General features: G+C 42.8%; 1 protein-coding gene across 3 annotated transcripts in view; it reads left to right on the top strand.

The window, feature by feature from the left end:
• The window catches only part of LOC120985602 (mucosa-associated lymphoid tissue lymphoma translocation protein 1-like), a 79,962-nt gene that overhangs the window by 24,353 nt on the left and 39,189 nt on the right, over window positions 1-16,420 (top strand). For 2 of the 3 annotated variants that reach the window (XM_040413629.1, XM_040413627.1), the window contains exons 2-3: window positions 14,542-14,640; window positions 16,124-16,242. In XM_040413629.1, coding sequence (XP_040269563.1) covers window positions 14,631-14,640; window positions 16,124-16,242 — 129 coding nt within the window. In that variant the 5' untranslated portion in view covers window positions 14,542-14,630. The remainder of the gene's footprint in view (window positions 1-14,541; window positions 14,641-16,123; window positions 16,243-16,420) is intronic. The other variant, XM_040413628.1, reaches the window with a different exon arrangement.

Below are 16,420 nucleotides of genomic sequence, written 5' to 3'. Positions count from 1 at the left end.
ACAGAGAGTAATGACCTCATCCCAGGGGCGGAGAAACAGAGCAGTGAGAACTCCTCCAAGCTCTGGTAGTGACATCATCACAGGGGTGGAGAAACAGAGCTGTGAGAACGTCTCAAAGCTCTGGTAGTGACAGAGGGTTGCCCTGCAGACCAGTCAAGCCCTGGCTGGATGACCTATTAGTGAGGCTGGAAGCAGAGCCAATCAGGTTCCCAGCTTAGTGTCCAATCCCAGACCTAGTCAGGGGGTTTAAGTCTGCCATTCAGCGATTGCCAGTTGCCTGTGATTTTGTTGTATCCTTGCTCCTGCACTTTGTGCCACTCATTACTTGTGCATCTGAACTCCTTATAATCTAATGGTGGCTTGTTTCTGAATTATATAGTAGGATGTCGCACTAGAAAAAATAGAAACCAATAGGTGCTCCTGTAAAATTGAGGCCACTCACTCAATAAAATGAATATTAGAATTATATGAAATACAGGGCACTCAAGAGACCGTGACCATGTGGTTATAACAAATATAGTTTTATTGATAATAAATCAAATAAGATAAAACAAATACAATATAGTATGATAGGAAATAAAATACACAGTTGGCACGTGCTTCAATAATAATAATCACTCTATTCATGCTATTCAAAAGTCCGCTGCATATAAATTGTCATCAAGGCGGACCTCGTAAATTAGTTGGTATCGCAATCTCTAAAAGTTCAATCCAATACTTATGTGTAGTCTTTAAAATAGATACCTGAGTATGGTTGATATAGACCAGAAATCAAATGTCCTGCACTTTGTTGCAGCGGCGTCCAGCCGAAGCAGATGTGGGTAGCGGCGTCCCGCTACTGAATTACTTGCAAGTAAAAATGAATTATAGTCGACCAAACCTTGACATGTGACCACTCTCCGAAATGTGCCTCTGTTCGTGCAGCACTTGTGGGATCAGGAGATTGCAGGTGGCTCTATAAATCGCTATACAAGCCTGTAGACCTCCGCTTTTAAATGGAAATTCCGCAATGGTATAGTGACGGAAAATTTTGTCGGTAAAGGTCCACCTCTGCTCTGTAGGTTGGTCAGTCTTCGGTACTTAGGTCTTTAGGGGGGTGTCGCACCAGACGCGTTTCGGGGTCTAGCTATTTGACCCTTACCACTGAGGAGGGGCAAATAGCTAGACCCCGAAACGCGTCTGGTGCGACACCCCCCTAAAGACCTAAGTACCGAAGACTGACCAACCTACAGAGCAGAGGTGGACCTTTACCGACGAAATTTTCCGTCACTATACCATTGCGGAATTTCCATTTAAAAGCGGAGGTCTACAGGCTTGTATAGCGATTCACCATCAACATTGCGTGCAGCAGCAACCACAGCCTCCCAGACACTGTTCAGAGAGGTGTACTGTTTTCCCTCCTTGTAAATCTCACATTTGATGATGGACCACAGGTTCTCAATGGGGTTCAGATCAGGTGAACAAGGAGGCCATGTCATTAGATTTTCTTCTTTTATACCCTTTCTTGCCAGCCACGCTGTGGAGTACTTGGACGCGTGTGATGGAGCATTGTCCTGCATGAAAATCATGTTTTTCTTGAAGGATGCAGACTTCTTCCTGTACCACTGCTTGAAGAAGGTGTCTTCCAGAAACTGGCAGTAGGACTGGGAGTTGAGCTTGACTCCATCCTCAACCCGAAAAGGCCCCACAAGCTCATCTTTGATGATACCAGCCCAAACCAGTACTCCACCTCCACCTTGCTGGCGTCTGAGTCGGACTGGAGCTCTCTGCCCTTTACCAATCCAGCCACGGGCCCATCCATCTGGCCCATCAAGACTCACTCTCATTTCATCAGTCCATAAAACCTTAGAAAAATCAGTCTTGTGATATTTCTTGGCCCAGTCTTGACGTTTCAGCTTGTGTGTCTTGTTCAGTGGTGGTCGTCTTTCAGCCTTTCTTACCTTGGCCATGTCTCTGAGTATTGCACGCCTTGTGCTTTTGGGCACTCCAGTGATGTTGCAGCTCTGAAATATGGCCAAACTGGTGGCAAGTGGCATCTTGGCAGCTGCACGCTTGACTTTTCTCAGTTCATGGGCAATTATTTTGCGCCTTGGTTTTTCCACACGCTTCTTGCGACCCTGTTGACTATTTTGAATGAAACGCTTGATTGTTCGATGATCACGCTTCAGAAGCTTTGCAATTTTAAGAGTGCTGCATCCCTCTGCAAGATATCTCACTATTTTTGACTTTTCTGAGCCTGTCAAGTCCTTCTTTTGACCCATTTTGCCAAAGGAAAGGAAGTTGCCTAATAATTATGCACACCTAATATAGGGTGTTGATGTCATTAGACCACAACCCTTCTCATTACAGAGATGCACATCACCTAATATGCTTAATTGGTAGTAGGCTTTCGAGCCTATACAGCTTGGAGTAAGACAACATGAAAAAAGAGGATGATGTGGTCAAAATACTCATTTGCCTAATAATTCTGCACTCCCTGTATATCAACCATACTCAGGTATCTATTTTAAAGACTACACATAAGTATTGGATTGAACTTTTAGAGATTGCGATACCAACTAATTTACTGATCATAATATCGAGGTCCACCTTGATGACAATTTATATGCAGCAGACTTTTGAATAGCATGAATAGAGTGATTATTATTATTGAAGCACGTGCCAACTGTGTATTTTATTTCCTATCATACTATATTGTATTTGTTTTATCTTATTTGATTTATTATCAATAAAACTATATTTGTTATAACCACATGGTCACGGTCTCTTGAGTGCCCTGTATTTCATATAATTCTTGTTTCTGAATTAAACTCTCATCTTCTGATTTGGCTTCTACTGATTGTTCTAGTATCCGGACTGTGGTTTATTTTCTAGATTAACCAATCATTTGCTGATTTGGCTTCTACTGATTCTCTTGGCATTCTGACTTTGGCATGTTTCTGGATTAACCCCTTATTTACTTATCCCTCTCTTCTGGTTCTGATTCTGCTAGTCTACTACTCTTTACCTCCCGGTCATTCTGGTAGGCCTGCTTCTAGAAAGAAAGCACCAGTTTTACTCCGGACACGTAACCTGGGTCCCTAACAGCCAGGTCCATCGGGCCCTGTGGTGAAGAAGCTACAGGTAGCCTTAGCTTTCTACCAACCAGTGTGGTTAAGAGAGATTGGTAGCAGTTAATGAGTTTGCAGACTGTGGTTCAGGATGGTGACCATAGTTTCTCTGATACATATGCAATTTTGTGCATAAATGTATAATAAAGATATAGCCAACCTAGAGAGCCTTCTGAGATAGTTAACTATAGACATTGAAGTGTTCATCCAACTGTTAAAAAAAAGGAAGCATAAAAAAACAAAAAAAAACTGTATTAACCTCTTAAAGGGGTTGTCCGGGATTGGGGACATTGGTGTATGTGTACAATGGTCCCCTAAATATTACATTCATGCCTGTCCTTCCCTTACCAGACATTTCTGATGGCCCTTTTTCACTTCACAAATTTTCAGCCGGAAGTGCAGTTTCTATCACAGTCAGTGACGTACCGGGTCCCTTTCTGCATAGTGAAGCCTCTTCTTCCGCTTTGCAAGGGGCCCGGTGACGTCACAGTCAGCCTCTAATTATTCCAAGCGCATGGAGTGGCAGTAACTAGGCAGCAACACACCGCACTAAGCCACGCCCCTCTGGTCCGGTGACGTCACCGGGCAGGGAGCATTCTCAGGAAGGAGGCGTTAAGGGGCGCGAATAAGGGGGAGGAATAGTTGCGGCAGGAGGCGGCATATGAATTAGGAGGGCGGCTGCAATGAGGTGCAGACACACACTTGAAACAACGCGTTGCTGCGCTGCGCCCCAGAAATCAGTGAGGCAGGAAGTTACTGCACACATAAACAGAGAGGTAAACAATCAGTGGGGGACTGTAGGAGCCCTGCTGAAGTGTAAAATTACCTAAAAACATTTGGGGGACCTTCAAACTGCTATTAATAGTGATTTAACTGGTTTTTAAAAAAATCTTGATCCCGGACAACCCCTTTAACGTCTTTGCTGATCTAGTACAGATGCTGCTGTGGCTCTGAAATAGATATTACAAGTTAGAAACATAGAAACATAGAATGTGTCGGCAGATAAGAACCATTTGGCCCATCTAGTCTGCCCAATATACTGAGTACTATGGATAGCCCCTGGCCCTATCTTATATGAAGGATGGCCTTATGCCTATCCCATGCATGCTTAAACTCCTTCACTGTATTTGCAGCTACCACTTCTGCAGGAAGGCTATTCCATGCATCCACTACTCTCTCAGTGAAGTAATACTTCCTGATATTACTTTTAAACCTTTGCCCCTCTAATTTAAAACTATGTCCTCTTGTAGCAGTTTTTCTTCTTTTAAATATTCTCTCCTCTTTTACCTTGTTGATTCCCTTTATGTATTTAAAAGTTTCTATCATATCCCCTCTGTCTCGTCTTTCTTCCAAGCTATACATGTTAAGGTCCTTTAATCTTTCCTGGTAAGTTTTATCCTGCAATCCATGTACCAGTTTAGTAGCTCTTCTCTGAACTCTCTCCAAAGTATCAATATCCTTCTTGAGATATGGTCTCCAGTACTGAGCACAATACTCCAAATGAGGTCTCACTAGTGCTCTGTAGAGCGGCATGAGCACCTCCCTCTTTCTACTGGTAATGCCTCTCCCTATACACCCAAGCATTCTGCTAGCATTTCCTGCTGCTCTATGACATTGTCTGCCTACCTTTAAGTCTTCTGAAATAATGACCCCTAAATCCCTTTCCTCAGATACTGAGGTTAGGACTGTATCACTGATTTTGTATTCTGCTCTTGGTTTTTTACGCCCCAGGTGCATTATCTTGCACTTATCAACATTAACTGTACAATAATGCTTATTTTTAATGCAATAATGCTTAAAATAAGTAATTGTGGCTAGAATAAATTTTGAGTGTCAGAAAGTCTTTTCTCTACTTACATGGAAACAACTGCAAATACCTCAAAGGGTTCTGTAATCTATATCACCAGTGGCAGGGAATGGATTTAATGAGATGGACTTTTTCGACCTTACTGACTATGTTACTATGTACGGTAGTCCTTCTGCCATTAGCACACTCAGTTGACAGCATGTACCAATTGTTACAGCGTTTGACTAGCTTACATAAACAAATACCCCCCCCCTCCCTTTGTTTCGCAACAAGAATCAGGTCAGTAGCTTTATTAACTATGTTGTCACCACTCCACAAGGTTATCATGAGAACCTGGAAAACATCAAACTGTTTTAAGTAATTTAATCTCCTGGCTTTTTTTGTTAATTCTCATCACTCAGCAGTCAGCAGATTTGTTTCTTAGAGCCAGTGCTTATTAACCTTTGTTGTCATGAACGTCACTCTCGAGCTGAAGTTATATTTAAGGTAGGTGTTGAGCTGGACACAGGCTTGCTCATGGGTAGCATAATAGGGATGAATCCTACTATAAATATCTACCTCCCCATATCTCAATAGCTACTTTGCAGAAAATATCAAAATGGGGTCATAGTTTAAAAGGGTTGTCCGTGTTTATTTTAAATTTGTCCCCTGCTAGCAATACCTGTGGAGAGATCCATACCCACCTACTCCCCACTGCTCCGTTCTGGCTGTCACTTCTGGGCTCTCTAAATGTATAATTTTGTTATGTTGCGGCCTTGTGCTAAAAAATAATAATCAAGTATTACCCCATCAATCTGCACCCAATACCCTTAATAAACAAAAGAAAACAGAATTTTAGAAATCTTTGCAAGTTTATTAAAAAGTTAAAACTAAATATGACATTTGAAATTTAGCTCTGGGGGCCCTCCCATTTCTCTTGATCATCTTTGAGATATTTCTGCACCTTGACTGGAGTCCATCTGTGATAAATTCAGTTGACTGGACAGAATTTGGAGATACACAACCCTGTCTACCGTATTTTTCGCCCTATAAGATGCACCGGCCCATAAGACGCACCTAGGTTTTTGAGGAGGAAAATAAGAAAAAAAAATGTTTTAACCAAAAGGTGTGCTTTTGGTGGGTTTTCAACTAATGGTGGTCTGTGCATGATACTATTATGGGGGATCTGTGTATGACGCACTGTTATGGAGGGGATCTGTGGATGGCACTGTTATGGGGGGATCTGTGGATGGCACTGTTATGGGGGGATCTGTGTATGGCACTGTTATAGGGGATCTGTGGATGGCACTGTTATGGGGGATCTGTGGATGGCACTGTTATGGGGGATCTGTGGATGGCACTGTTATGGGGGATCTGTGGATGGCACTGTTATGGGGGGATCTGTGGATGGCACTGTTATGGGGGGGTGATCGGTGGATGGCACTGTTATGGAGGGGTATCTGTGGATGGCACTGTTATGGGGGGTGGATCTGTGGATGGCACTGCTATATATGTGTCACCCACAGATCCCCCACCCCATAACAGTGCCATCCACATATCCCCCACCCCATAATAGTGGCATCCACAGATGCCCTAATATACCATAGCTAAACCTGTGGGAGGGGCCGGTGTCATGCAAATGCAGTGGGGCCGGAGCGGTCGCTGTACTCCGGCCCCGCCGCTTACTCACTTCCTTAATGCCTAAACATTTTCTAATAATAGCTTTAATTGACGTTTCGATCCCCAGCCCCATCTGTACTACCGTACTTACTAAATGTCCTGTAGCAGGCAGAGCAGCGCGGGCGGCCGGCCGGAACTCACTGATGTCACGTGACATGCCTGTGCCGCCTACTTTATGAATGAAGTAGGCGGCGCAGGCACGTCACGTGACATCAGTGAGTTCCGGCCGGCTGCCCGCCCTGCTCTGCCTGCTACAGGACATTTAGTAAGTACGGTAGTACAGATGGGGCTGGGGATCGGAACGTCAATTAAAGCTATTATTATAAAATGTTTAAGCAATAAAGCAGTGAGTGAGCAGCGGGGCCGGAGTACAGTGACCGCACCGCCTCCTCCTTTCCCCCTCCAGCTGATACATCGCAGTCTGCGATGCTGCAGCATCACAGACTGCGATGTAAAATGGCAGCATTCGCCCCATAAGACGCAGGAGCATTTTTCCGCCACTTTTGGGGGGGAACAAGTGCATCTTATGGGGCGAAAAATAGGGTATATAAGGTCTCACAGCTGAGAAAACGCGTATCAGAGCAAAAAACAAGCCATGAGGAGGAAAGAACTGCCTGTACAGATCAGAGACAGGATTGTGTGGAGGCACAGATCTGGAGAAGGGTACAAAAAAAATCTGCTGCACTGAAATTTCTATAAATTCCTAAATGGAATAAATTTGGAACAACCTGTACTCCTAGAGCTGGCTACTCCACCAAACTAACTAATGGGTGAAAACGTCCTTTATAAGAGAGGTGACCATGAACCCAGTGGTCACTCTGGCTGAGCTCCATAGATGCTGTGTGGAGAAACTTCCAGGTCAACCATCACTGCAGAACTCCACCAATCTGGACTCTATGGCAGAGTGGCCAGAAATAAGCCTCTCCTCAGTAAAAGACACATGAAAGTTTGCAAAAAGCACCTAAAGGTCTAACCAACTGTCAGAAACAAGACTCTCTGGTCTGATAAAACCAAGATTGAACTTTTTGGCCTCAATTTTAAGCATCATGTTTGAAGGAAACCAGGCACTGCTCAATACCATCCCTACAGTAAAGCATGGTGGTAGAAGCATCATCCCATGGGGGTGTTTTTTTGCAGCTGGGATAGGGAAAGCTGAATGAAGCAAAGTACAGAGATATTCTTACGGAAATCTGATTCAGAGTGCTCTGGACTACAGACTGGACCAAAGGTTTACATCCAACAAGACAATAGAGTGGTTTAGAGACAACTCTGTGAATGTTCTTCAGTGGCCTTGCCAGAGCCTTGAACCCAATCGAACATCTCTGGAGAGACCTGCAAATAGCTGTCTACTGAAGGTCCCCATCCAACCTGACAGAGCTGGAGAGGATCTGCAGAGAAGAATGGCAGAAAATGGCCAAATCCAGGCGTACAAACCTTGTGGCATCATTCCCAAAAAAACTGGATGCTGTAATCACTGCCAAAGTTGCTTCCACTAATTACTGAGTAAAGGTTCTGAAGTCAATGCAGGATTTTACTTTTTCATTTTCAATAAATTAGCAAACACAGTAACATAATAAGGCTGAAAAAAAGACATACATCTAGTTCAGCCTGTTATCCTGCAGAGATGATCTAGAGGTGGACAAAAGACCCCATGGGGTAGATGCCAATTATCCTTATTTTAGGGGAGAAAATTCCTTCCCGATTCCAATCAGGCAATCAGAATAACTCCCTGGATCAACTACCCATCTCTAGTAGCTATAGCCTGTAATATTATTACCTCCAGAAATACATCCAGGCCCCTATTGAACTCTTTTAGTGATTACATCATCACTACCTCCTCAGGCAGAGAGTTCCATAGTCTCACTGCTCTTACCGTAAAGAATCCTCTTCTATGTTTGCGTAGAAACCCTCTTTCCTCTGATGCAGAATGATGGGGAAAATTCGAAGTCTACTAAGTTGCCTTTGAAGTGACAATCATATTTTAAAGGAAATTTATAATAATTTTAATTTTATGAATTTGATCTCGAGAATAGAAATAAAGTATTTTTGGAGATATTTATAAATATATATATATTTTTTTTAAACTTCCCTGAGGGAGCCACTTTATTAGACATATACACGTCATTCCTGTATTGCCTGCATAGACCGTGTAGTAGGCTGTGGGTGCTTTTATGTATAGTATAGGGTTGACATTCTGCCTTATCTAGGTCAGAACTGCCATTAAGCCCACAGGTCCAGTCAACTTTGTGCCTCAAAGGAGATGTCACATGAAGAACATTTTTTTGTTAAATCTAGCCGATAATTATAAACATTACTTGTATTGACACTTGTTTAAAAAGGCTCATATCCTCACATTAGTAAATGTGCTGATGTAGACACACATGCTCAGTCTTGCCTCTCTCTGCTACTTTTCTCCAGAAAGCCTCCTGGTGTTTTGATCTGGCTGCTTATGACGTTGCAATAACTTCTCTCAGAGATGTTGAGCAAGTGACTCAGTGTTGCTGTCAACCCTGCAGTGCGGATATAAGCATTTTTTAAAGTATAAATAAATAAATAAATAAATATTCAGAATTATGGGCTGGATATAACTATAAATGATCATTTTCATGGGGTAATTCCTTTAAGGGCCAAGCATATTTTTTCTTCTTCTTTTGATTGGTGCATTCCAAAAGCCATAACTTTTTTATTTTCTGCCAGTGTAGCTGTGTAAGGGCTTGTATTTCTAATGGCACAATTTGGGCTACATAGAGGTTATTCTAAAGATTTTATTATCATGGGGTATAACGGTAAATAATAGATTAACTAAATTCTATTATCTTTTACTATTTTAGGTTTGTTTATTGATTCTTTTTTTTTGAAGAAGAAGAAGAAGGGCCCATCAGCACCCTGTGACCACATCAGGGGCTGCTGATGGGCAGACAGACAGAACACCCTCCCTCTGTCAAGCTTCTTAGATGCTGTGGTCACTATAGTCTGCGGCATATAAGTGGATAAATAGCCAGGATTAGAAGTTTCTCTGATCCCAGATGTTCCAGTTGGGTCCCGGCTTTCATTCACAGCCAAACAACTGATGCTGATTTCATGAGCACAGCTCCCATGCTGCAGGATCACCATCATATAACTGAACATCATGGTGCCTTTATGTAAGGTAATCCAAGGCAATAAATATGAATTAGTCATTTGACGAGTGAGCAGGTGTCAGACTTTCTAGTGCTTTTCATCAGATGGTGTTAGACAACCTAATCATACAGTAAAATTCTAAACTGCTGAACTAATTTCCAACAAAGTGTAAAGGTATCTAGTAGTCCCAGTACATATTTGCTCTGTGGATCTTGACAAAAACGAGGAGATCTCCCATTAGCAATCAATTGTGTATCTCGTGGTGCTTTGCTGTTGTCACTAATGCAGTAAAGCATATCCTTTTTTTTTTAAGTTCCCTAATAACATACTCCATATTCTAAGTTCCACAAATGCAGAGGAATGTAGAGTGGAAAGAAGAAGTTCCATGAAATCTAGCAGAGAATGGAGCACATTGTACTGTACTTACCTAACAGTGAAAGTCAGTATGTGTTAACCCTTTTGACATTGTATAATATTTATTGCAAGGCTGACCTGAGGTCTGCTCTTGTCATTGGTAAACAGTAGTTTTCTCTAGAGCTATACATTGAATGCTCATTCCTGATGCTCATTGACATGGTCACTATCCCTGTAAACAGAACTAATAGTGCGTATTTGTCAAGTATCAAGTGAAACTATATTAACATGAGACAACTTTATCGGTGATACTCCTGCACCATGATCGCCCTCCTTGCGAGAAAATTATTGGCTCTACTGTCAAACATCTGGTGGTCAGGTTTACAACCCTTACTGGATCTCATGGTCCTGTTGCAGTCAGGATTTGCCGTGGTTGCACCCTTACACCATCAATTATTCTGTCAGTGAATGTTAATAGTGCAGTGATGTATGAAAGTGTTATATCAATGTCCTTTCTACATGGTTTAGGGTACCTTCACACTAGCGTTTTTCTTTTCCGGCGCTGAGTTCCGTCCTAGGGGCTCAAATCCGGAAAATAACTTATCAGTTTTATCCCCATGCATTCTGAATGGAGAGCAATCCGTTCAGGATGCATCAGGAGGCATCCAGTTCAGTCTTTTTTACTGATCAGGCTTTTCAGAAAACCGTAGCATGTTGGATTTTTACCTCCGGCCAAAAATCCGGAACACTTTGACTGAACGCCGGATCCGGTATTTTTCCCATTGACTTGCATTAACGCTGGATCCGGCGCCGCGTGTTCCGTCAAACCGGATCCGGCTTTTGCATGTTAAACCCGAAAAATGTGAAAAAAAGTTAAAGTCCATAAATGGCGGATCCGTTTTTTCCAACGCATTTTATCATTGTGATCAGGATTCAAATGTAATCTGTTTTCACACGTTTTTCCGGATCTGGCGGGCAGTTCCGGCGACGGAATTGCCCGCCGGATTCAAAAACGCTAGTGTGAAAGTACCCTTATTGAAGGAAGGTATAGAACACAATGTGGTTTACATAAAACAAAGCAAGAAATAGGTTAAAGTTTCTAACAATATTCTAAGTCAACCTTGCTGAAAGACATCTGTGTAATAATCGAGCTATAAAGAACTTAAAATAGTCTCATAAAGAACAAAGCGTAATATGCATGTATAAGTTAAGAAGGAAAAAAAGAAATAAAAAATAGGGGAAAGAGGTGAGATAAAGAGAAGAGGAAGAGAAAGGAACAGTTCTCTGATCCCTGCTATTTTGTATATTAAAGCACAGCAGTTTTTTCAGAAGAAGCTGTGCATGAGTAATAGTCTGTCTGTGGCCATTATATGACCAGTTTACCCTCTGCAGGCTCCATCTCTAATTGTCAGCTCTTCCTGAGCTCAGCTCCAGGAGGGGCAGAGAATAGTTGCTATGGTGTCTCTGTCTCCCATACACTACATACACGGAGAAGATGAGATCCTTCTCCCCCTCTCTCTTTTACATATGCAGAAGCAGCATGGAGGACATTCTCTATGGAATGCAGCTGTAACCTGATCCCTCAGTGAAGGTGAAAATCCTTCTCTCTGTCTCTCTTAGGGCTCGTTCACACGAATGTTTTTTGCATTCTGTATACGGGCCATATTTTGATTCCATATACGGTCCGTATACTGAACCATTCATTTCAATGGGTCCGCATCCATTGCTCTTTGTGCTGTCCGCATCCATTGCTCCGTTCCGTGGCCCCGCAAAAATTGTTGCGTCCGTTTTGCGGACAAGAATAGGCATTTCTATAATGGACCTCCTGTTCCGTTCCGCAAATTGCAGAAGGCACAAGGGCGGCATCTGTTTTTTTGCAGATCCGCAATTTGCAGACCGCAAAAAAACGGCACGGTCGTGTGCATGAGCCCTTGAACAGTATTTTAGCTATGAATTGAGAAGGAATATATTCCAGCCCAATAAAAAGATGTCCTATGGCCTGCAGATTGTTAAAAATACAAAACGGCTTATATTCAAATTGCCCATCCTCCGTCCCTACATGGCTGCTGTGCTCCACTTCTTGCTGTTGTGCTGACACAGCAGGAAAAGGCTGGGAATACTGCTTATGCAGTTACTGCCTGCAGTGATGACCCACCTCAGCCTGTAATTCAGAACCATTTCTTCCTGTGTAAGGATGCCACCAGGAAATGGAACGCAGAGGACCCAAGTACCATAGGGTAGCAGCAACAGGAGATTGATGATTTGAGTCTAACTTTTTTTTTCTACAATTTGCAGGCCATAAGATATCTTTTATTGGACCAAAATACACCTTTAAAGGGGTATTTCTATCTCAGACAATGGGGGCATATCGCTAGGATGCGGGGAGAGCTGTGGCTGGAGGAACCTGAATTTCCCGGGGTCCGTCCACGACCAATGTATTCTCATGTCAGCAGTATATTGTATCTACAGTAGATCTTCTCAACCTATTTTACATTAACCTCCATCTCACATTTGTCCATGATTGTTCACCTTTAAAGGGGTTGACCAATAACAGGAAGACAACATCGGATCCGCCTAAAATAAAGACATGATCATTACTTACCTGATACTTCTCAGGTTCTCCCAGCCAGGATCTGTGTACCCGGCTGCAGCAGTGATGTAATTACAGCTGCAATTACAGCTGCAAGTTTTTTGTGGTATGTCTCTACCAGCTTTGCACATCTAGAGGCTGAAATACCCATTCTTCTTTGCAAAATAACTGGGGCCATTCTAACACATTAATATGCTTTGATCTAACCCATTCCATTGTAGCTCTGGCCAGGGGCGTAGCAATAGGGGCTGCAGAGGTAGCAGTCGCTACCAGGCCCAGGAGCCCGAGGGGGCCCAAAGACCTTTGTGCCAAATAAGAATACACCGGTATTATAGAAAGTGCATGCTGGTCAAGTTACACCTCTGGCTGGAGGAAAGGGGTTAGGTTAAGAATTTTTGCCTCAGGCAGCACAAAGCCTATGTGCTTCCCTGCCCCTGGCCACGAAGCACTGAGGGAAGGGGGGGCCCAGCTGAACTCTTGCACCAGGGCCCATGAGCTTTTAGCTGCGCCCCTGACTCTGGCTATATGTTTAGAGTGGTTGCTTTGCTAGAATGTGAACCTCTGCCCCAGTCTTAAGTCTTTTGCAGCCTCTACCAGGTTTTCCTCCAGGATTGCCCTGTATTTATCTCTATCCATCTTCCCATCAACTCTGACCAGCTTCCATGTCCCTGCTGAAGAAAAGCATCCCCACGTCATTATGCTGCTACCATCATGTTTCACAATGGGGGTGGTGTGTTCAGGGTGGTGTTCTAATTAGTGCTCTCCTTGCCTGGGTTGTCAGTTTAGGTGGACGGCCACATCTTGGGAGGTTTGCAGTTGTGCCATACTCCTTCCATTTTTGGATGATAGATTGAACAGTGCTCCATGAGATGTTCAGAACCTGGGATATGTTTTTATAACCTAACCCCGTTTACACTTCTCCACAACTTTATCCCTGACCTGTCTGGTGTGTTCCTTGGTTTTCATACTGCTGTTTGATCACTAATGTTCTTTAGCAAACCTCTGAGGCCTTCACAGAACAGCTGTAGCTATACTGAGAATAAACTACACACAGGTGGACTCTATTTACTAATTAGGTGACTTCTGAAGGCAATTGGTCACATTGGATCTTATTTAGGGATGTCAGAGTACAGGGGACTGAATACAAATGCACGCCACAATTTTGAACTTTACACATACTTGCTACTTTGTGTTGGTCTGTCACGCAAAATCCCAATAAAATACATTTAAGGGTCTATTCAGACGTCCGTAGTGTATTGCAGATCCGCAAATCGTGGACAAGAATAGGACATGTTCTATTTTTTTCCGGAGCCGCGGACCGGAAGTTCGGGGCCGCAGTCCGGAAAGGCGGATGCGGACAGCACACTGTGTGCTGTCCGCATCCATTCCTGCCCCATAGAGAATGAATGGGTCCGCACCTGTTCCAGATAATTGTGGAACGGGTGCGGACACATTCTACGGACGTGTGAATGGACCCTAAGTTTGTAAGTGTAATGTGGAAAATGTGAAAATGTTCAAGGGGTAGGGATACTTATTCAAAACACTGTATATGCAGAGACCATGCATTGCTCAATATGTATAAGGAACCAATCAACTTCAAATAGTACAGTTAAAATAAAAGTCCAGTTTTAGGCAATATTTGATCATGGAGTGGAGTATAAAATATGAAGGAATTCAGTAATATACTTCTGTTAAAAAGCATTTATTGCTACAGTTTGGTCTTGGTGGGCTCAAAGTCGAGCAGAGAAGAAAAGAAAAATGAAAAGGAGAAATCATCAGTAAGGGTGATAGTGCAGGAAGGGCTGATAGAAATAAAAACAATGGGAAAACATAAAGTTGTATAAATGTTTTTACAGAAAATATGCGTTCTGCTCTCTGATAATATGCCTCTTTTTCCCCAGCAGACCATTCTGATACAATAGAGGAATGCTACATAATGTTCCATCTGTGATGTTTCGCACATGCCCACAAACACTGCTGGTGTATAACCATGCTGAAAGGTGAGAACATTCAGTGAATGTAAATTTGAGTTTTGTTTACAAAAATGGAGAAAGTAAAAACTAGTGTGGTCATTTATAAAACTGGTGTAAAGTAGAACTGGCTTAGTTGCCCATAGCAACAAATCAGATTCTACCTTTCATTTTCCAAAGGAGCTGTCAAAAATGAAGAATGATTGGTTGCTATGGGCAACTAAGCCAGTTCTACTGTACACCAGTTTGATAAACGACCCCCTTAATGCTTATAAATAATGTCATGAATATAAAAGAATATTACTTAATAGGATGGGTCTTAAAGGGGTTGTCTCATCTGAGAGATTGGTGATAAATTGCTCGGATATACCACGAATGACAGACAGCAGAATGGAGTCCCCCAAAGTGAATGTGAGCCCACAGTGCAAGTGCCGCCATGCATGTGCTGTGTGGACTCTATTCACTTCTATGGGTCTTCCGAAAATAGCCGAGTGCACTTGCTCAGCTATTTTTGGAACTCCCATAGAAGTGATTGGAGAGCATGCCGCACATGCACGGTACGCTCTCATTCGCCTTGGGTTCCCAGTTCTACAATTAGGGGTTGGTTTCAGAAGTGGGACCCTCACCTGTCTGACATTTGTGGTATATCTTAGCAATATGCTATGAATGTCTCAGATGACACAGCCCCTTTAACAAGATGAGTCGTATCTGTTGCATTATTGACATACCATAATCACTGGTGTACATAACATGGAGGCAGACTCTGGGACTGAAGTGGTACCTGGCAATGAATTGCATCTTCATTCAGGCAGCCACCACTAGGGGGAGTTCTTTACAAAGAAATTAGTTATAGCTTCCATTGATATCAATAAGAACTGTATAAATTCTTACGCACCGAGCTCCCTCTAGTGCAGGCATGCTCAACCTGCGGCCCTCTAGCTGTTGCAAAACTACAACTCCCAGCATGCCTGAACAGCCTACAGCGGGGCATGGTGGGAGTTGTAGTTTTACAACAGCTGGAGGGCCGGAGGTTGAGCATCCCTGCCCTAGTGTTATAGTGTGTGAAGGGAAGCAGGAGATTTATCAGTGTATTAATGCCAGTTGTCTAGTGTGAATACATGGAGAAATATTGTATTCAGCGTAAACACTGTATTTCTGTAGCTTCTCTTTTACTGATATAGAAGTTTGATAATGATTTTTATTAAAATTTCTTCCACTTAATAAAAAAAAACCATGCCTGGGAGTGTTTGCCTCATGCATACTGGGAAACTGGATGGGCAGTGGGACCCATGCAAAGTTTTCCTAGGGAGCCCCATGAGATGTGTGTACTCCCCTGACCATAATAGCTGAATCTATTCTGTATTCAGTATATAGACATGTCTAGAAGAGGTAAAACACTGGAACGTTATACGTGTCTGATATACATTTTACATTTACAGAAATACATTTTAGCAATGATTGACTTCAGAGATAGCTATTATTGGAAATAACACATCTGCTTTTTTATTTTTAGATATCCGAATCACAGAGCAACCAGTGTGTGCCTGTGTTCCCCTGGACTTCCCCCTCACCCTGCACTGCAAGGCCCAGGGCCCTACCAAGTTGTGTTATCAATGGTTTATGCAGCGGGAGGTAATTTCAACACATACGCTTGCACAAGTGGCATACAATCAGCGCATATAACCTCATGGAACAAGCAAGTCTCAAACACACTTCCTTCTAGCACTGTGCTTATCTGAAACATATATGGATATTCTCCACTGAGTCTGTGAAAGTATATATTCTAAGCACATCTCATTGCTAATACTAT

The sequence above is a fragment of the Bufo bufo genome, chromosome 1, assembly GCF_905171765.1.
Source record: "Bufo bufo chromosome 1, aBufBuf1.1, whole genome shotgun sequence".
NCBI classification, from domain to species: Eukaryota; Metazoa; Chordata; class Amphibia; order Anura; family Bufonidae; genus Bufo; species Bufo bufo.
The sequence above is the reverse complement of the archived record's forward strand: the minus strand, read 5'-3'. Positions and strand labels throughout refer to the sequence as shown.